Genomic DNA, 19,860 nt, shown 5'->3' with positions numbered 1-19,860 from the left:
CACCGGGTATGCCGGCATCAGCCGCCCCCTACGGTATCCCCAACTACTAACAGTGTCTACCGCCGCACCCACATAAATCTCATCTACACATCTACACACCCTCGATCCAGACCGGCAAGATCCAACCCCCCCAGTCCCTATCGCAATCCTTCATGCCCCTCGATCGCCGCTCCGCAGATATCCGTACCAGGGGGCGGGGGGAACAAGCGGATGCTTACTACTAGCCAAGACCAGGCAAGCAACGTCTTACTGCCAAGGCCTCCCTCTCCTCACGTGGCGCCACCATTTTACCGAAACGCACGTTTGGGGTAGAGAGAGCGTGCCGCGTGGGAGCCAGCGCAGCCGAGTGGCGCAAGTTTTCTACCGGTCAAGGGTATCTTGAACCGGGCTGGGGTGTTCAGAGTAGGTGTGGTTGATTGGTGTGATTTTTCTTGGATGGGCGTTTGTGGTCACATGTAGGGAGGAATGATGCGGTACGAGGGGGGCAGGGGTGTGTGCTGCATAGTAGGCTTAGTGGGATTTAGTGGGGTGTAGCTAGTGGATGACGATACAGATGGGTGGAAGACAAGGGGGTATGCTAATGTGGCTGTAACGGGCAGCTTTTGGGTGCCTGGAACGCCTTATTACGAAGGGGGGTTTTTTTGTGAGATTTGAGGGAACAAAGGGAGAGGGGGGTACAGCTTGCTGGCGTTTTTGGCATATGGGGGGTGAAGAATGGAGATACTGGGATTGCAATCTGGATAGGTTTGGATAGTATGTACATTGAGTTTGTTTGTCCGTTCAAATATTTCCAAGCGGCCTACTGCTGACATTTTTTCTAGAGGCGTGGTGATCCTTGGAATGCTCTTACAATAAAAGCCACAGCGGGGTCCATCAGTTTCGGGAGGACATAGGTTAGATGGTAGTACTGGCAAGATCCCGAATCGCAGACCTGTGTCGAGTCATTAGTACACGTCCGTCCCACTTCTACGCCACACATGAAGCTGATCAATACTTACAGGATCGCCCTTTGCACAAACCTGCAACACCTTTGGCCGCAGACCAATCGGGAACTTGTCTCCCAAGGCGCCCAACCTCTGCTGAGGATCGCCAAACATGACGACTGCCTTGATCCGCGGGAACAAAGACACGGGTAGCTTTTCTGCGGCCCGATGCATAATACTTGCTCCCTGTGAATAGCCGACTAGAGCAAAAGTCTGATTGGGACATGCGGCAGACTGCGTAGTCAGACGCTTGACAATGTCGTCTGTGCCTTGTCTGCCACCAGTTATGACCTGAGAGCTAGCTGGGTACTATCAGGGAGGCACCGTACGTGTCAGCTCTAGTCTATTTCTAGGGTACCTTTCTTGTTCTATTCCTGTGGATCAACGTACCTGTACTGGATACCCCTGGACGCCAGGCAGTTGTGCAGAAACATTGCTTACGACGGGGTCACCGACGATGACACCAAACTTGGGGAAACTAGGTTCGCTGGTGCCACGAGCTGGATTTGACACATCAGTCTCTTGACAAAGGAAACTCGATGGTACTGAGCTACAGACTTACCAACCAGAATTTCGAACGCAGAACATCCCTTCGGAATATCGCCTGGAACGATGGGCACAGGCTGTCCGATTTGAACGTCGTTTGGAGGAATCTCAGGACAAGTTTCCTGAGCAGAGGACATGGCGATCAAGGCGAACGCCAGGAGAGGGGTGATCGGCATGTAACGCATCGTGCTGTGTAGCTTTTGCTTTGCTTTGTGCTTTTTTCGTTGCTAAACTATGCTGCTGTGTGTTGTCCTGACATAAAGTGAACATCCTCCCCCTTATAACTTCACACACATTCTCTATCCAAAAGCAACCCATACTCTATTCCATCATGATACTGCAAATTCTGCACGGAGATTTGGAGCGACAGTGCAACTGAAGCAGACCTCGGCATCTTTGCTGCAGAACAAACAAGGATGTTCTGATGGTGGTGGTGTAGCGATCATCTGGATCAAGCCACCACCCTTGGCTTCTACGGAAGATTAATATATTTTCCTCGACTGCAGCCGAGGTATGCGCATAGCACAGTATAGAACCAGAGGGGTATATGAGATGTGCCGACTGTTTCATGCCGGCTCCACATCGGAATCTCGATGTTTTGCTTTTTACATGGGCAGTCCCATGTCACCGGTTTTGCTGGTTTTAAATGAGATCTGCACAACAGGCCGGTTGCAGATGCCTCAAGGACATCCGCGTATAACACTTGGACTATGCTGTGATGGTACTAGTAGACAAAAACAGGTTACTACTGTGAAATTTTGGGGTGACTACCCCACACGCACGCAAAGTGCAAAGTACCAACGCAAGTAGGTGGTCAGCCCTACATGTGGATAGAGAGGGAAAGAGGGGAGGAAAAGCAACTACATCCACGCTCTTCCCATGCGAGATACGCGCTATTCTCCGACTCAAGCCGACTCGCCTTCATCCCGATTGTTTCACAAATAAGAATAACCAATCTGCCAGTCGGGTTTCCTACGTGACAAGGTGCTGTTACTGGTGATGGTGTCCAGTTACTTTCCTTTCCCCCCAGTCCACACTCAGCAGTTGCAGCCGTCCCCAATCGATCTCACACATCTTTTCAGGCACCCGCAATATACAGAGAGGCAAAGGTCACGTTGCTTACATCCCATTCTTCACCACAGGGCATAATGTATACGGTACCCCGCCTTTTGCCCTGCAGCATGCAGCCACTCTAATTGTCCCTAGGGCTGCGACTGGTGGTAGTAGAGCCAAGTGACACCACTTAGTACTCAGGGTTCCAGCATGCCACTCCATCACACGACCTGGTCCATTACAAACTCAACTCCGTACCGAGGCGACTTTTTTCAAAAATCGCTGCTATTGGTGTTTGCACGGTTTCAGGGCTCCGAGTCTTCCTTTTACCTAGGCACCCAAACACCCAAGAATCGTCTGATGTGTATGCAGACTACTCCCCCACTTTCCTTTCAAAACTCCAATACTTGGCCCTTACTCCATTGAGAGTACGTACCACGTGTCTTGGTATAATATGCAATGAGACTTGGCTTGCTTCAAGGTACAGCCCCTAGCTGTACCTTGGGGCCCTTATTGGACAGTGGACCTGGAGCAGAACCATTTGCTCACCTCGAATGCCTCGGCTCAGAAGGAAAAGCAGTCGGCGATTTGACCTTTGTCAACGTGTAGCAAAGGGTGTGCCTTAGCACAGACACAATCGTGTAACCGCGGGGGCCAAAATCCGTCGCTGCAGTGTTCGGCAATTGGCGATGGGAGGATTCAGGAAGTGGGCCAGGGATGGATACCTCTCGTATCTGAAGTAAGTATAAAGAGAACTGTGATTCCACGATTTTTTTTAAACAGCAAGCAAGCAAACATCGCTTCTTATCATTCACTCACTATCCCTTCCAGACTTCCAACAATTCGCTTCCTCCACCATCTTCCTCGCTTCTTCATCAGAAAGTTCCCCAGCCCTCTCATTCCAAAAACAGTCAAGATGATGAACTTCCTCTCCATCCTCGCTCTGGCCATTGCCGCCTCCGCAACCCCAATTGCAATTCCCGAAGCTGGCGATGCAGTCGTTGCTACTCGCCAGATCGTCACCGACCGTACGAGCTTGACCGAGAACGAATTCTCCTCCCTGATTGGCGGTGGGTGCAAGGACGTTATCTTCGTGTGGGCCCGTGGATCCACCGAGGCCGGCAACATGGTAAGTGGATACTTGAGAGAAAAAAACCCCACAAAAAGCAAGATCGAATGCATTCCTTCTAGATCTAGATTCTAACTTGGGGAAACTTTCTAGGGTTCCGTCATTGGCCAGCCCCTCGGTGACGAGCTCCGCCGCGAATACGGTAGGGACCTCGCCATTGAAGGCGTCGACTACGCTGCTCTGCTGTCCACCAACTACCTCCCCGGCGGTACTGATCTCGCTGCTGAGCTGGAGATGCGCGGTATCCTCCAGGACATCAACCGCAAGTGTCCTTCTGCTGTCATTGTTTGCGGTGGATACTCGTACGTCCCAACTTACCCCTCCACTCACTTCACTTCTTGATACTAACCAATGGCAATAGCCAAGGTGCAGCAGTCAACCACCGTGCCATTGAGGATCTCTCCACCGCTGTCAAGAACCAAATTGCCGGTGTCGTCACCTTTGGCGACACACAGGCTCGCCGTGACAACCAGCAGATCCCCAACTTCCCCAAGGACAAGCTCAAGATCTTCTGCGGTGGTGCTGTCCGCGACACTGTCTGTGACGGTAACCTTGCTGCAGCTGTCTTGCTTCCTCACCTTAGCTACGGCAGTGATGCAGGAGAGGCTGGCCGATTCTTGATCGGAAAGATCAACGCTGTCCGCGGCGCAAAGGCTTAGAGTTTTTGACTCGAGTTTACTTTTTGAAGATGGAGAGGGATTGGGGCAAATTGATTGGAAGAGTAATGCAGGTCATTCGGAAGATGGAAGATGGAAGATGGGGGATAGTTGGCGGTATTGTGTATATTTTGCTCGCCAGTGTAATCGTTAGGTTACATCTGATTGTACATAAAGACGAGTGGAAATGTAAATGGAGGATTTTCTTAAACTTTGTCCCAATTGCAATAGGATTTCACGTGAACTTTTTTTTCAGATACAATATCTATCGCTATCAAAGAGTCTCGGAGCCTATATCAAACTTGTATTGATAATTGTTGCCAAAATTGCGAGGCCTGGAGACGCTAAAGGCAAATTTCAGTCGGCCTATCAGTACACGGCCATATTTGCTAGCCGATTCCGTTATGCATATGGAAACACGTCATCTTAAATCTTCCGATTCGACTTTCGCTTCCGTATGCGAACAGCTACTGTTCGCAGCGGCATCACAGAACCGAAAGCCTTATCGGACATGGTCGGCATGACTGCATCCGTAAATTCCGGATCACAAAGTTGAATCTCCCACTCGTTCAACAAGACAACCAAAGTCGCGGCCTGAATGGTTTGTGCGTATTCACTGCCCAGACCGATGTTTTGGTGGCCACCAAAAGCAGGAGCTAGTAGATCAAGACCCTCCAAGCTGAACTCGCCCGATTCGAAACCGCCTCTTTTCTTCGGCTTATCAGGTATGAGAAACCTGCCTCCCCAGAACTCTTCCAGTGGTTTCTCGACGGTACGCGGTCGCGCTTTGGCCCATGATTTGTTATCCAGTCCAATGTCGTGTGAAAACGCGATCGGTAACCTTCCTTTGGGGAGTACGTACTCTCTGTCCAAGAGGATATCATGGGCTTTGGCAGGATATATCATGTACTGTGCCGTTCGTAAACGGTTAGTCTCATAATACAGAGACTTAACAAGGGGTAAAGCTGCAATTTCCGTAACACCATAAGTCCCAGGTGTTCTTGACGGATTCTTGGAAACAATGTCGTTCATTTGGTTAGCCAATTGCGGATCGCGCAACACTTCAAGCATGGACCAGATTGTTGACGGAACGAGTTTCCCATTTGAACTGCATGCATGGGTCAGCATATATATTCTCGTTCCTCACAAGCACAGTCCTCCCCTAATGCATACGCACCAATGAATGATCTTTAGCAACTCCACTGCTCGCGATTCTTCCGATGTGAACTCTGACAAAAGACCAGTGAGTTCTTGAATAAATGGAGATCCTCTGTGATCATCCCAATCTAAATTGTTGGTGCCAGCATTTGCAGTGTTGCCGCCGCTTTGGTTGGCCCTGAGCCATTTCTCAATTCCTTCGAGTAACGCATCGCGGGGCTGTTCATATGCAGTCGCTCCCAATAGCCATGTCATTCCTGGCACATAGCTTTCCAGTGCCTTTTCAAATGTCCAATAGTCTTTCACGAACTTTGGATACAGCCGGAAGATTGTCGGTCCAAACAATGTCTCTACCAAGCATCTTGTAAGGACTTGGTGAAAGAAGGACCAGAAGTCTTCTATCTGTGTCCACGTGCCGACTTGGAACATTTTGTCGTCCATATTGCTTGAAAGCTTTGAAGCATAACGCTCGCCTATAGTAGCCATTGATCCGCCAGTCAAGTATTTCCGAATTGGTGTCGTGAATGCAATGTTGACTTTTTCATTGTACTTTGCAGGATCGGAAAACTCTGCTGGAATGCTGGTTTGACGTTTGGGCACCTTGAAGATACCCTCATATTCGTGTCTTACGATGGAAACCTGCTCTGATGGTTTTGATGCTTCTATGACTACTTTGATATGCTTAGGGTCCCGGAGGACCACGAAAGTTTGCAAACCTGCCTTGACAGTGAATGGGGCGAAGCTGCCAAAATCCTTGCTATTGCAGATCAGTGACCGTTGCACAAAACTCAAGTAAGTGCCTTACAATAATCTAGCAAAGAACTTTTGCGGTCCTTCCGCGGCTATGCTAAACGTATGGAACACGCCAGGGACCAAGTACGGGATTGTGGGCGGCCTTTTTCCTGCTGCATCATTCTTTGAGCTTTGGAAGAAGAAAGCAGTAGTGAGGTAATATGTTAAAGCCGGGAGGACTATCACTGCCACCGCGATAATGAGAAGCATGGCTAGCGTTGTGTGAGATCGAATGAGGTGTAGTCGCGGTGTTAAACTTGGAGTTGACCCTAGCGCAAGCTAACTGCTGGTCTTGTGCTGGGATTGGCCGCCACCGCCTCAACCAATTGCAGCTTCAATCATCAACTAGAAGGGTTTAGATTCGCGAGATATCAGTAGTGACATGTCTTAACTACAATTATCTTACATTCAAGCATCGTTTTGAAGGTGTCCAATGCGCCATCGAATATTCACATCGCCAAACATCAGTTCGTGCACGCTTCTTACTTAGCTTGGATCTAAATGCAAAGGAAAACACTATAGGCATTCTATTTCATGCAGATGGGGTATCATATCCAAACGCCAGCATCTATGTACTTCCCAGGGGGGCTCGAGAGTCCTACCAACTTGCCAAAACCTTGTCCACCTTTGCTTGACTGTGGCTGCTGAGTCCCTCCATATCAACATCCTCGTCATCTTCCGCAGTCGAAGGCACCTGTACGTTGCCAAACTTCTCCTCGACTCTTGCTGCAACACGTATGGCCAGTGTCCTTGTTTTTGCCAGCTCTGGGACCAGCGGCGCATCCTTCCATGCCAGATTTGGCTGTATGTTCTCCTTCGGCTGACGATAGGGTTCTAGCAACGACAGCAGTGTGCGATATGTGTTGAGCTTGTTTTGTAGTGTCTGGCGCTGAGCCGATAGCTCCTGCAAGCGTGAGACAGAGGAAAGGTATTCATCTTGCGTTACTTGGTCGTTGCTGTCACGAGCATGCCATGTCGCAGGCAGTTTCGCAATATTCTCATCAAGAGTGAGATCAGCATTTTGGTACAGTGTGTTTGCATCATCTTCGTGAAGATCAGAAGCGGTTTGATCGTCCTCTTGGTCGTCATCAACGGGCTGCGCCCCGGAATCCCAGTACAACGTGTCTATCTGCTCAACGACATGCTCGATCATTTGGCGACTGTAAACTGTCCGCGAGTGTCTCTTTAGGTCACGGTTGACTAGATGCTGGTTTAGTTTTGATCATCGGGTCCGGGCGTGGGATTTTTTTTTTAAAACAATTTACCTTTATCAAGCACTCCTTTCATGACACTCAGCTCGATCCCGCCATCTTGCGCAAGTGTTCGCAGTCGTTCCGATGGCGGTATTCCACGCGACAAGATGTGCTTCCTGGTCTGGAGGAAATGTTGCTTCTGCTCAACAATGGTAGCTTGTTTTGAGCCAGGTACTGGGACACGTTGACTCATTTTAAACACATGGGACGGTATGCTATCGAGGGGTTTGAATGGCTGCACCGATTGCGGGGAGGCACTGAGAGCGCGACGCGTTGAAATCAGACTTTGCCCAGTCGGGACTAGTGCAGAATATGTATTTTACAATCAGTGAGAAATTCTGAAAAGTAACTGTGGTTGCAACCAGATATATGAAACTAATTCGACACGTCCAAATTGAAATTCTAGTACATGAAGTCTGCAAAGTATATAATCTGTCGCTACACTGCGCAGTTAGGTTATAACAGTAGTTACATTACTAGCAAGTCGCTTGGTCCAAGCAGCCTTGAGCACAAATTAGCATGTGACTTCTTCACGAATACATAGCATACATGTATGATTTTCCTCTTGGACCCTTCGTAATCACTTGGTTTTCTTGAACATGGCTGCAGGAGTATCTGACAATGAGTTCAAACAGGTGGCCTGTGCATAGTTTAGTTGCACCTACTACCACTATGTGGGCACTGTGGGTGCGTGCGGGGGGAAGAACGTCACGACTTCCTGCGTTCCGCGTTGTGTCAACCACAGCAACGTGACAGGAGCGAAACTTGGTACGCGTTTTGATAACAGGCCGACCTTATAGCTTTGGTCACAACTCGCAATAACTACAAAAAGAGATATATAATGCTACGCCAGCAGATGAACGAGGTAGACCTTTTGATACTGGGGGCTGGCTGGACTTCGACGTTCTTGATTCCGCAACTGAGCGATACCGACATTACGTACGCGGCTACCACCACCTCAGGGAGAGATGCTACGATACCTTTCAAATTCGACCCCGAATCTGGAGATGCAGAGTCGTACAAGCGACTTCCGGCTGCCAAAACGGTCGTCATCACCTTTCCGTTAGTCGGTCACGGCCAATCAAAGAGCCTCGTCGGATTGTACCGCTCCGTTCACGGCGCGAGGAACAACTGGATTCAACTCGGCTCAACCGGAATCTACAACAAGGTACCTGACGATTGGAGTGATGAAGATGCGCATTACAACAAGGAAGACAAGCGAGCTATTGCGGAGGACGAACTGCGCTCGCTCCATGGCTGTGTGTTGTGTCTTGCGGGTCTTTATGGAGGCGAGCGTGTTCCCGCGAGGTGGTTGCCACGTATCGTCAAATCCAAGGACGATATCAAAAAACGAGGCGCCGTACACTTCATCCACGGCGAGGATGTCGCACAAGCCATAATTGCGACACACCAGAACTTTACGCCCGGTAAACGTTGGATTGTTTCCGATCTGCGCGTCTATGATTGGTACGACCTCATCATGAGCTTCAGCTCTATGACTGAATCATCCATGTCCCAAGAAGAGAAAGAAACGCAGCAGCAGTATGCGAAGTGGGTTAGCGAGCTTATGCATGAGGAGGATATTCGTGCTCTACCAAGGGACGTGAGCTCGTTGGGACGAAAGCTGGATTCAAGACGCTTCTGGGCCTATCACGGGCTGTTGCCTCGCCATAGACGTCTGGCATAGAGTCATATCTGATGACATATTGGAGAGTAACGATAAATGCCTCATTAGATTGATATGTAAGCGGTAGACATGTAGCGAAAGCTGATGGAGGCTGATAGCTTGTCATCACCTATCAAAAGAACAGTGAATGTATCTTGTGGTAGCGTGGTCATGCCCGTTCCGTACAAAAAGATAGATTCCCTTTCGATATAAAAAGCCAGATTTCCTTTCCAGTTATAAGGAGAGATTCCCTTCCCACTCGGAGCTTCTCTTCATCTCTCATAATATCACTGCTTGAAGCCAATACTCTCAAATCACTCATATTCTCTACACCAACGCTCTCACACCCACCACCACAATGCAGCACCTCCAAGCAACACCAATCACTATCAGCCACATCTACTCCAAAGATGCGCGCCAGTGGCTGGACATCAGTGGCCTACAACCTCCACAGCGGTCACTATTTCCTCATCAACCGAAAATGGACATACCACAGCCCTCTGCTGCACCTATGTTGCAGTATCAACAACTGCAATACCAGCAGTACATTCCGCCACCGCCGCCGCAGCAGCAGCAGCAGCAACAACCACAACAACCACAGCAGCAGCAAAAACAACAACAACAACAACAACAACAACAACAAAGCCTCTCGGGGACGAAGAGGAATCACTTCTCCCCCTCAAATCCTGACGAGGAGCAACCCCTAGCTCCCAAGAAACCCCGTCTCTCCTCCCCCCTCCCTCCCACCACCACCACCACCAACGTCACCCCCGCAAAGCGGCGCCGAGGCCGCCCAACAAACGCCTCCAAAGGCCTCCCTACAAAGCGGGCGCCTAGGAAGTCCGAATCCAAAACCACCATCACCACTACCACCAACATGACTGGGCAAAACCAAGCCCAACCCCCTTGCACCACGGATCCCGCACCGCAAGCGGTGCCATACTATCCAGGATTCCAGCCCGCTGGTGCAGGATATGTTCCGCAGCCTGTAGCGATGGTGGCGGCGTCGGAGAGTGAGATTGATGCGGGTGTTCGGGCGCAGATGGCTGCGTTGGAGGAGGAAGAGGAGGCGTATAGGGCGGTTAGTGAGGGGTTGGCAGTGGAAGGGGAAGCGGGAGTGGTGGCTCAGGAGGATAGGGAGGATTCATTGTTTGGAGATGATTGTGGAGAGGGAAGTGGAGCAGTGACTGAATGGACACTGGATGCCGTGGGAGGAGAAGCTGGCGCTGGCGCCAACGACGACGACGATAAGGATTCTTTGTTTGGCGATGTAAAAGACTTTTTTGAGTAATAAATAACGTGCACTCCATCTCCACAAGACATTAAAGCAATAGTGACTCAAGAAAAGAATAGTTTTAAAATGTTTATACTTAATATTGTGCTGGTCTGGGTATATCGCATAGGCGAGGTAAAAAGTCTATGTGAATGAATAGACGACCCACCCAATGGGGGTTTTCTTTAGAGAATGCAAAAGAAGACTGTAGTACGACATGAAAACAACCGCTACGCTATGCAAGTGAAATAAAAAAAACAATTACCACCTTAGACCTCAATGTTCTCAAACGGATCCCGATCAGGGGGCAAGCCCCTGTAGATGACATTGCCACTAGCATCCAATCGCGCATTCACACTGGTGATCCATATTCTCTTCGTGAAAGCACTCGTACGCTCAATCTCATCCTTAGCGATACCGAGCTCATCGTGTGGGATCCAGACTGCAGGCTGGATGGCGCGCGTAGCAGGATGTTGGAAAGATCGCTTAATCAGTTTCTGACGGGCTTCGGGTTCAATGTCTGCAAGTTCGTCGTCGACCTCGTCAAACAGGTTGCCGGCAGGTAGAACTTGTGCTTCGGCATCACGTATAGGCTTGGCGACATCGTCGAGACCCTTCTTGAGTGTGTTGGTGATCACGTCGAATGGATCGTGCTTTTCCTTCTTCTTATGCTGCGAACGGGCGTGTCGTGACTGTGAGCGCGAGTTGGAACTGCGGCGGGAACGACCGGTTTGGCTTGCATCGCGGCCACCACTTTGCTTGGGCGAACGACCGATTGCACCAGACATATCATTATCCAAGTTATCCAGCTCATAGGCCTCTTGGCTATGGGATTCGCGACGTTTTCTGTCTCCGAGACGGGTTTCTTCATGTTCTCCGGAAGTCGACTGAGCATCTTCTTGAGCGGTGAGAGCCGTGTGCTCGTCCGCTTGCTTCCACCGACTGGCTTGGGCTCGCTGCCACTCTTCATCTCTCTGCACTGCTTCATCTTCGAATGTAATTGGAAGATATGTGAACAGTGGTCCAAATGCCCTGTTGAGCACAATCTGGAAAAGAGCAGTGAAGATGAGCATGATGATCATGACAATGGCGTGAGGGAAACAGGACTGTTTGCCAGTTTCGTCTTCTTGCAGGAAGAACAAACCAACGAGACAAAGTTCCAAGAAGTAAAGCCCAGTGAATAGCTGGTTGACGGCCTTGGGAAAGATGAGACCGTTAGTTTCGGCTTTAGCGTAACTAACATAGATCATCTGGTAGCGGTACGTGAACCAGAAGAGACAGAATGTGATCAACATCATAATGAGGATCAGGGGTGCCACAACAGAGTAGATAAGACCTGTTGACTGTTAGAGACACATGTAGTAGGGTGAGATACACACTTACCAATTGCACCAAAATTGGTGTAGACGGGTATCATAGTACCCCAGTTGATTCCAGGTCTTTGCAATACTCGTGAAACCTTCTGTCGAGGCGTCGTGTCCATGAAGCGGAGGAAAATGATGACGACAACGGCGCCAATCTGTAGCAAAGTACCAGAACTAATACTGAGTGCTTGTAGAATCATGTAAGAGAAGAAGTAATTGGCGGCTTTGGGCAGACTCTTGGCCAGTGTTTGGGGAACACTGAGGGGGTCATTGACAAGGTCGTCAATAGCCGTCGTGATACCCGTGGAAATGGATACGACAAGGAACAACTGGACGAAGACGAAAGCGAAGTAGAAGTTTTGGACAAGCAACTCGCGCTCACCAGATGTCGTTGTACCAGTGACGCCCGCCAGGAATCGTAGAACAAGAGGCAGTACAGCAAAGAGAATAGCCAAAAAAGCAGGTGGCAACACACCCTGCACGAAGCTGACTACCCAGTCGGGAAGACGATTAATGAAGCCGAGCCAAGGGAGTAACGAGGTGAGGGTATCGATCTGAGACAAAGCTCCTGTAAATGTAACAGGCACACCCCAAAAGATGACAAGTCCGACGATTAGAATAACGACACCAAAAAAGCGTAGATAGCGCTCCCACCACTTCATTGTAAGATTTTCCCAAAGCACGTAGTTGGGATTGACTTCGACAGTTCGTGGGTTCATCTGCCTGGGAATATGGTGACTCAGAGATTGACATGCCATGTGTGCCGCAACCTGGTGGTTGAACTGAATAAAAGCAGAGTTCATCAAGGGAAACCGTTCCGGATGGGCTTGGTCATCTGCGATTTCGGCATTCAGGCGAGCAAGTTCCTTGCGGCAGTGGTAAATCGTGTCTACCTTTTTCCCAATCAATGGTAAGGAGGGCCACCATGAAAAATTGAACAGCGGTAGGCGCATCGTTTCTCGGTCCTTTGGTTTGACATACTTTCGCCACAGAGCGTTTTCGTCGTCCTCTTTGAAATCCTCGTCCCACAATCCGGTCGTATCGTACTTGATCTTGCTGGCATCTTTGATTTCCATTGGTGGCGATTCATTGTTTTTGAAAGGCTTAGGACTTATGAAGTCGCCTTGGCCAACGTATATAGATTTGAGCTTCTTGAGAGGCTGGCTCCATCCGACCTTGGTAGGGGGTTTATCTTCTTCTTCGTCCTCGGCCGCGGGCGCTTTGAGATCCTGGGCTGGAGAGTTTACCTCGGATGCATGGTCGTCAGAGAAGTAGTTTTCCTTGTTTGCTAGGGGAGTTTGAGTGTCGCTGCTTGCGCCTCTCAGATTGTACTCGGCTGAGGTTGGTGAAGTTTGGGCAATGTCGTTGGGCCCATCAACAGCAGCTTGCTCTTGCTCAGAATTTGAGGGTTTGCTGCGATGACGTTTCGAACCAAAGACACCTCGCATGTTACCGTACATCTTTTTGTTAAACCGGTCTACCCCGCGGAATCCTTCACCAACTGCATGTATGCCTTCGCCAAACAAAGGAATAGGAATTATACCACGCTTGCGACTTGGAGAAGAGGATCTGGACGAAGACGACGAAGACGAAGACGAACCGGGCTCGGCAAGAACACTCTGAAGCTGCTGCTCGATTTCGTGAGGGTTACCAGCATCGACACCGTGATCATGCGTCTCCTGGTTGATCGCAAGATTCTGCATGGCTTCTTCCTCTTTTTTTTCCTTTCTGGACTTTTTATTGCCTGCTTGTTTTGCTTCCTTTTCTTGCATCTTCTTGTGTTTCTTGGTACATTCGATGATGAGGTTCGTCTCGGCAGCCTCGAGGTCTCGCGCAACTTTGATTCGCTCATCCACCTTTTCCATCAAGGCGTCATAATCGCGATTGATCCAGATATCCTTGATACCGCCTGGGAATACGTCATAAAGTGCATCGAGAGCAGCGACAGTGAGCCACTTTTTAGGGATGCTCTGGACCAGAATTGTGGTAGCAGAAGCTCGAATACGGTGATCTGGTCGGGTGAGAACAGTCTGTCTCAAGCGAACAAATTGTCTCAGCGCCAAGTAGAAGTTAAAACAGACCCAACAAATAACGCAGACGGCGAGAACCAAATGCACCACCAATCGGTCGTGTTTTCCTGGTACGCCAACATTTGGCCATGCGAACGAATCCAAGCCAGCTACGTCGGGCACATCGCCAATTCGGTTTAGAGGCAAGAGGATTGGGAGGATGACGAGAGCCATTGGGATGAATATGCGCAGCAAAAGCTGAAGGTATTGAAGAAACAGATAGCCATCGACACCGGCGATGCGAATGAGCTCGGAATCGCTAATCGTAAAGACATTCTTGAAAGACTCGATTGCGGTTACTGGGGCGGCGATACGTTTTGCAACGGGGACGAAGGCAGTCTTGTAGTAGCTAGTCGTCGTTAGTAAATGTGTGGCAAAGCAAATGTGGATTGCTACATACTAGATCTTGTGAAAGAGGCTCTGTCGCGATACCCCGTCCTTGTTTTTATCCTCTGCAAGTTTCCTGGATTTTCTCTTGTGCAGTTTCCAGTTGCCGCTCAGAATCAGGAAAAAGGCAATCTGCACGCCGAAAATGACAGCGGCCGTGGAGAGGGAGGCGGCGAAATTCTCAATACTCTGGTTTTCTTTTCGCTGAGCAGAACCAGGGCCGGCCGTGTTTGTCGGCGTTGAGCCAGCAGTGGTGGACATGGTGTTGTGCGCCGTGAGTGGCCAAGGCGGCCGAAGGTGAGTAGTTGTAAATTGGGGGCCCCTGTCGTTGGTTTAGGTGCTGGTGGCCATGAGCCGAATTTAAAAGGAGAGCAGCCGCTGTTGGGTGCGGTTGCGGGCCGTTGGGGATATGTAGTTGTGGCGGGGCTGTAGAGAAGCCAAAAGGATAGTGAATCAGAGAAGCACCGAGGGCGGTATTGGAAGGGTGTTAAGGATTCATGGGTGACTGGGGTAGCCGACGTGTTTCAAGCCTTGCATTCCTTGATGCGCGGTTGGACGGGGGCTTGGCGGCGTCACTGGCGTCCATGAACTCTGGCTAGCCGCCGCCGTTTGAGCCAAACAGGCGCTGGGCCCAATCCATATGCATACCGACCAAACCAAGGGTACAAAGTAGGGTTTGTACACGTACATGTGTACAGGTGCGGCGGCAGTCGCTCTGTCCTTCTTTGAAGCCCTTGTCTTTGTCCATCCCCGCTGCTTTGCATCCATTGTCACAACGTAGCCTACAAAGCACTAACGAACATGTGCGTCTTTGTTGAATGCACGCGAGCAGTTGTACAGTACATGCAGCGCATATCAGTTGTGGCACCAACGTGGATCTGATCTGAGCCCTTGACCCCGTACTGTACTATGACGTTGAGCTGCATCCGTCCTACCAAGTAGTCGTCCCGTCTTGCCCAGTCGGTCTAGCACTAGTGAGCGCACCAGCCTCAATGGCCCCCCCACGAGCCGCCACGCACCGCCACCCTGTGGACCCCAGCGCCACACGCCAATCACTATAGTCATACGACGTTGCAACTTGTGCTTGATAGTGCGCCGTCAACTTCAGAGCCGGTTCTTGCCTTGTGAAACCAACCATGGCTCTGACAGAATCAAAAGGCCAACTTGAGGCATGTGCCATGGTACGCCTTCACACTACTTATACCTCAAGTTGGGCGCTCCCGCAGCTTTCGGCCCTTATCGCTTCTTGCTTGCAAGCCTCCAGGGTCTACCGTGAAGCGCTAGCCAACAGCGTGCAATTCAACCGCTCGCACTCAGACCTCTCTCCACCATGCCTGTGCACCTGTTGCAATTTCCCCCAATCATGTAGCAACCGGAAAACAATTGGGTAAACATTTCGGCTCCGCGTCTCGCCATGCCGGCTCGTGAAGTTTCTCGGGTTGAGACAAAGGTCTAGCCAAGGTCCTCACGATAGCAATCGCACCGCATGTTACCGTTTGACATTTACAAGACGACGACAATGCCTTGGTATCATATCGTCGGCAGCCACGTGCAACTCGCACACGTGCTGTCGCGAGGTCGGGGGTAGTCAGCACTACGCTCATTGGCTTGTATTTGCTTCAGGGGATCGCGTGTGCGTCATCACTGCGCGCCATGTTTCCTTCATCCTCTCAACATTTAGCAATTGCAAGTAACCAGTCGCTCTTATCTCTAAATCGCTGCAACAAATTACAAATTTGCGCGCAATGCGGACCTCGCGCATCGCCCGTGATACTTCCCGAATCTTGGCCGCGAGTCGCGCTCAGCGCGCCCAACGGCGAACACGGTCCGACATCAATGCATCAGCGTCCCTTGGTGACGCCAGTCACGTCAAGCAGGAAGCAGAAACTGGTGTGACTTCTCAATCCGGCCTCAAGAGAAGTTCGGCCCCAGCGGACTCGTATTCAGATGGTGAGACGCAATCAGCGCCCAAAAGAAGGAAAAAGGGGCAAGATGCATCCATTGCCGTAAAGCAGGAGGTCGAAGAGGCATCAATCAGCACAATTCCATCTCCAGTCAAAAATCCCAAAGTCAAGAAAGCACGCCGTACACCGGCAAAGAAGACCACGGCCAGTGATGGCACCGTCAAGATCGAGCCGCCTGCAAACTGGGAGGAGATATACGCCCTGACGAGGGAGATGCGGAACGAGAATGCAGCGCCTGTAGACACAATGGGCTGTGAGAGCTTAGCAGACAGGAGCCAGACACCGCGAGATCAGCGATTCCAGACGCTTATAGCATTAATGCTGAGCAGCCAAACCAAGGATACCGTCACAGCTCCTGTAATATGGGGAATGCAGGAGAGAATGCCAGGAGTTCGTCGCATATGATCCATTCAGTCCAGCTCCAGCTAACAGGTACCAGGGCTTCAATCTCGAATCCGTTCTCGCGCTCGATCCCACAGAGCTTAATGGCTACATTAACAAAGTAGGCTTTCACAACCTCAAGACCAAGTACATCAAGCAGACTGCAGAAATACTGAGAGACAAGTGGAACTCGGATATACCCGACACGATCGAAGGACTGGTCTCACTGCCAGGAGTAGGCCCGAAGATGGCACATCTCACAATGAGCGCAGCTTGGGGTCGGACTGAGGGTATCGGCGTTGATGTGCATGTCCATCGCATCACCAACCTTTGGGGCTGGCACAAGACACAACAGCCGGAGCAGACACGCGCAGCGTTGGAATCATGGCTACCCAAAGAGAAATGGCACGACATTAACAATCTGCTTGTAGGCTTTGGTCAGACAATATGCCTCCCAGTAGGCAGGAAATGTGGCGACTGTAAGCTGGCAGACAGAGGCTTGTGCCCATCAGCCGTAGTGGCAAAGCGTACAAAGGTTAAGAGGGAGGAGGCAGTCGTAAAAGTCGAGGCGCCTGAAGGCGACGCGATAGTGAAGAAGGAGGAAATTGTTGAGCATGTGGATGAGATCAAAGCCGAAGATGTGGAAAATGTGATCCCGGATATCGAGGACATTGGGAGAGAGCCACGCAAAAGAACGCGAAGGAAGCAGTAGACGCCCGTATCAGGAACACACTTTTCGCCTCAACAAGGACATCTGACGTGCGACCAGCTGTTTATTGCCCAAATAGAAGACCAAGTACTGCGCGTCACGTTTTCCGCGCCATTGTCGCGCTACAAATAAGCAAAGAGCCACGGTGGAGCTGACTTGCTACGCGCTTTATTTGCCCGACCCACAGGTTCCAGGGTTGCCCTGCACCTACCGCACCATCACCAACCCCAGGACATCCAAAGTGCATCGTTGCATCGGTGATGAGACAGTCCAGGCTTGTAACGCCCATGCACTCGCAGTACCACTTTCACCGTTTCCTCTTACTAAACTGCAAACGGCCCATCGCGCGCTTGTCAAGCGCAAACTACTGGTAGTTCACGCGCTAACCCAGCTCCTACTACAGTTCTTCACGTGAACATGTACTGATTCGACAAAATACAACCAACTTCCACAGCTTGCCCATCACTTTGAAAGACTGCAGAAGTCGGTCGCCTCTAGTAGTTGCTACAAGGAAGGTGGCGATATTAGGAGATCGGAGCCAGTACCTACAAGTGCTGCGCAGGATCTACTGCGAACGCCAACATGTCAACCAGAGAGCAGAACAGTACCTTTCGCCACAGTCCGTCGCGCTCCGGAGAAGCTGTCACAACCAAATCACACAAGCTGATCACATCGCCCAGGACCAAGCTTGATCGCGCACGTCCACGTGTCATGCTTCTCACGGCCTGCCTCGTCTATCTTACTACCACCCTCTTCGCCTTCCAGATCAGTGTCGCTAGCGTCCTCAACCTGATTTCACCAGAGTATGAGCGGTTCAATGACCAGCTTCTAGCGCATTCAAGTGCCTTGCGCAAGGAGCAGATCGTTTACGGCCGTCTAGATAATGTTCTGTCCACTGAGCTGAACCGCGGTTTCATGGAAACTTACGAAGACTGCCTTGTTCGTGGGCTCGAGAGAGCGAATCACGAACTTATCGGTCTTGGGTTCCGGTATCCTGATATCCGTGAGCAGGTCATGGAGTGGACAATAGAGAATTGTGGTAGATTGCAGTACGCACCACAGGTTGTGAATGAAGAGCCGACTCCACAAGAAGCCGTCTTGACGTATTGGGCGATTTTAAGCTATCGTGCTCGCCGGGTCGCTGGGGAAACTCTCAGTTTGGTCAAGAGAAAGCTTGGTTGGATTTTCTGCCGACTTCTGAGTTCTGGTCAGCGTGAAGACGCTTCTCGTCGTGTTGACGACACAGATACCGACGAAGATATGGGCACCAATGATTCTGTCTCTTCCGAGCGTGTTCTACCCCAAATCCCGTTTGGATTCGCCCTGCAATGTCAACCGGACCAGCCTTGCCGTCTGTTCTACCCAGCTGGTTCGACCACGGATTCTCAGGAGTTACACGTTTCGCCAGAAACTCTCAAGAAACTAGAGCAAAGGACAGCAGAATTATTTACTTTCAATACCACCCTTGATCAAATGAGATCAATCATTTCTCAAGCATCGCGTACAGCGGTATACCTGGAGATATTCTTTCTGTGTCTCTCTATCATTACGTTCATCTACAGTCTAATTATCAAGACTGATCCGTCGTATCCTCACCCTGGAACGGAGGCCACCTATCTAATCAAATCCATGATGATAGAACATCTCTCTGCCGCAGCAGCATTCACGCTCGACAGGTACCCTGGAATCTTTCCCAACATACGATCCGCTCTAGTCTTCGCCTTCATTATAACAACCCTCGGCTTAAGCATGGTCCTAAAGTTTCTCATCTCCAGATCACAACTAGAGACTATCCCCAACATCCTCCAATCGTTGCAAGAACTCTACCTGATTCTCAGAAACCGCGAAATCCCAGGCGAGGAATGCACTTCGGAAATTGGTGAGGGCAACACGGGTACCGAAGACAGAATCCCGAATCCCGAATCCACTTCACAAAAAAAGGAAAAAACCATAGCTTCCTCAATCCCCCGCGCGCCATTGAAATCCCACCACCGCTTCGCCGACCCAACAACAACTGTGCAAGAAGACATTAGACGCTCCCGCGAATTGCTCCGCCAAGAACGTACAAAGCAGCAAACAGCCAGTGATGATAGTGTAGGAGATGCGGGTTTCGATACCGATACGGAGTCCGAAAGCGATGCATTTGTCCATATCGCTATTGACGCGGCGCATCAAGTTAGTATCTCTGATGAACCGACGTGGTAACGATTTCATGGATTGAGTCGTACTAGTCAGAATTAGATAATGATGGGGGCATATCGGCGTTTTATTGGCTTGTTTGGAGATAGGCACATGGCGTTACTTTGGGGAAAATCAGATAGTGTGGCATTGTTTTTTTGTTTCCATGGTTGTACTTGATGGCTTTGGGGGGTTGCATGGGATGGTCATCTTGCTGAATTTCACGACAAGAAAAGTTGTAGATGCAAACCTGATTAGAGACTATCTTCGTAAATTTCAAATGAGCCGTATCATGAAAA

General features: G+C 50.2%; 9 protein-coding genes across 9 annotated transcripts; 5 read left to right on the top strand and 4 right to left on the bottom strand.

The window, feature by feature from the left end:
* Window positions 1-817: 817 nt before the first annotated feature.
* PSV08DRAFT_249316 (carbohydrate esterase) lies at window positions 818-1,714 on the bottom strand (the record flags this gene model as incomplete). Its single annotated transcript, XM_066092383.1, has 4 exons — window positions 818-931; window positions 999-1,292; window positions 1,374-1,483; window positions 1,546-1,714. The coding sequence occupies 4 exons, from the start codon at window positions 1,712-1,714 to the stop codon at window positions 818-820; spliced, it is 687 nt and encodes a 228-aa protein (XP_065948829.1).
* A 1,784-nt stretch (window positions 1,715-3,498) lies between these two features.
* PSV08DRAFT_249315 (carbohydrate esterase) lies at window positions 3,499-4,370 on the top strand (the record flags this gene model as incomplete). The annotated part of the gene is made up of 3 exons (XM_014227612.1): window positions 3,499-3,711; window positions 3,805-4,013; window positions 4,073-4,370. The coding sequence occupies 3 exons, from the start codon at window positions 3,499-3,501 to the stop codon at window positions 4,368-4,370; spliced, it is 720 nt and encodes a 239-aa protein (XP_014083087.1).
* Window positions 4,371-4,576: 206 nt separating this feature from the next.
* PSV08DRAFT_227012 (cytochrome P450) lies at window positions 4,577-6,537 on the bottom strand. The gene is made up of 3 exons (XM_014227613.1): window positions 6,331-6,537; window positions 5,545-6,282; window positions 4,577-5,475 (listed from the first exon to the last, which is right to left on the bottom strand). Exons 1-3 carry the CDS (start codon window positions 6,525-6,527, stop codon window positions 4,794-4,796), a joined length of 1,617 nt encoding a protein of 538 aa, XP_014083088.1. The 5' UTR covers window positions 6,528-6,537; the 3' UTR covers window positions 4,577-4,793.
* Window positions 6,538-6,721: 184 nt separating this feature from the next.
* On the bottom strand, window positions 6,722-7,816 carry PSV08DRAFT_315136 (kinetochore complex Fta4 of Sim4 subunit, or CENP-50-domain-containing protein). The gene is made up of 2 exons (XM_014227614.1): window positions 7,583-7,816; window positions 6,722-7,517 (listed from the first exon to the last, which is right to left on the bottom strand). Exons 1-2 carry the CDS (start codon window positions 7,761-7,763, stop codon window positions 6,916-6,918), a joined length of 783 nt encoding a protein of 260 aa, XP_014083089.1. The 5' UTR covers window positions 7,764-7,816; the 3' UTR covers window positions 6,722-6,915.
* Window positions 7,817-8,307: 491 nt separating this feature from the next.
* Window positions 8,308-9,468, top strand: PSV08DRAFT_315128 (uncharacterized protein). The gene has a single exon (XM_014227615.2). The coding sequence runs from the start codon at window positions 8,412-8,414 to the stop codon at window positions 9,255-9,257; it is 846 nt and encodes a 281-aa protein (XP_014083090.1). The 5' UTR covers window positions 8,308-8,411; the 3' UTR covers window positions 9,258-9,468.
* A 126-nt stretch (window positions 9,469-9,594) lies between these two features.
* PSV08DRAFT_377845 (uncharacterized protein) lies at window positions 9,595-10,527 on the top strand (the record flags this gene model as incomplete). Its single annotated transcript, XM_014227616.1, has 1 exon — window positions 9,595-10,527. One exon carries the CDS (start codon window positions 9,595-9,597, stop codon window positions 10,525-10,527), a length of 933 nt encoding a protein of 310 aa, XP_014083091.1.
* PSV08DRAFT_206275 (uncharacterized protein) lies at window positions 10,481-14,590 on the bottom strand (the record flags this gene model as incomplete). Its single annotated transcript, XM_014227617.1, has 3 exons — window positions 10,481-11,845; window positions 11,893-14,291; window positions 14,343-14,590. 3 exons carry the CDS (start codon window positions 14,588-14,590, stop codon window positions 10,779-10,781), a joined length of 3,714 nt encoding a protein of 1,237 aa, XP_014083092.1. The 3' UTR covers window positions 10,481-10,778.
* A 1,403-nt stretch (window positions 14,591-15,993) lies between these two features.
* Window positions 15,994-17,386, top strand: PSV08DRAFT_227005 (DNA glycosylase; the record flags this gene model as incomplete). Its single annotated transcript, XM_014227618.1, has 2 exons — window positions 15,994-16,683; window positions 16,733-17,386. The coding sequence occupies exons 1-2, from the start codon at window positions 16,075-16,077 to the stop codon at window positions 17,384-17,386; spliced, it is 1,263 nt and encodes a 420-aa protein (XP_014083093.1). The 5' UTR covers window positions 15,994-16,074.
* Window positions 17,387-17,586: 200 nt separating this feature from the next.
* PSV08DRAFT_227001 (uncharacterized protein) lies at window positions 17,587-19,830 on the top strand. Its single transcript, XM_014227619.2, has one exon. It carries the CDS (start codon window positions 17,966-17,968, stop codon window positions 19,586-19,588), a length of 1,623 nt encoding a protein of 540 aa, XP_014083094.1. The 5' UTR covers window positions 17,587-17,965; the 3' UTR covers window positions 19,589-19,830.
* The last annotated feature ends 30 nt before the right edge of the window (window positions 19,831-19,860 follow it).

The sequence above is a fragment of the Bipolaris maydis genome (genome assembly GCF_028858645.1).
Source record: "Bipolaris maydis strain C4 unplaced genomic scaffold PSV08scaffold_10, whole genome shotgun sequence".
Taxonomy (NCBI): domain Eukaryota; kingdom Fungi; phylum Ascomycota; class Dothideomycetes; order Pleosporales; family Pleosporaceae; genus Bipolaris; species Bipolaris maydis.
This window is presented reverse-complemented; position numbering and strand designations above follow the sequence as displayed.

Bases quoted from the DNA above. Each gene is read 5' to 3' on its own strand.
- PSV08DRAFT_227012 (XM_014227613.1), bottom strand. From the start codon at position 6,527: ATGCTTCTCATTATCGCGGTGGCAGTGATAGTCCTCCCGGCTTTAACA. The intron at 6,283-6,330 runs GTAAGGCACTTA...GATCTGCAATAG, and splicing joins AAGTTCTTTGCTAGATTATT to CAAGGATTTTGGCAGCTTCG. The intron at 5,476-5,544 runs GTGCGTATGCAT...CCATGCATGCAG, and splicing joins TTGCTAAAGATCATTCATTG to TTCAAATGGGAAACTCGTTC.
- PSV08DRAFT_315136 (XM_014227614.1), bottom strand. From the start codon at position 7,763: ATGAGTCAACGTGTCCCAGTACCTGGCTCAAAACAAGCTACCATTGTT. The intron at 7,518-7,582 runs GTAAATTGTTTT...ACCAGCATCTAG, and splicing joins GAAAGGAGTGCTTGATAAAG to TCAACCGTGACCTAAAGAGA.
- PSV08DRAFT_315128 (XM_014227615.2), top strand. From the start codon at position 8,412: ATGCTACGCCAGCAGATGAACGAGGTAGACCTTTTGATACTGGGGGCT.
- PSV08DRAFT_227001 (XM_014227619.2), top strand. From the start codon at position 17,966: ATGTCAACCAGAGAGCAGAACAGTACCTTTCGCCACAGTCCGTCGCGC.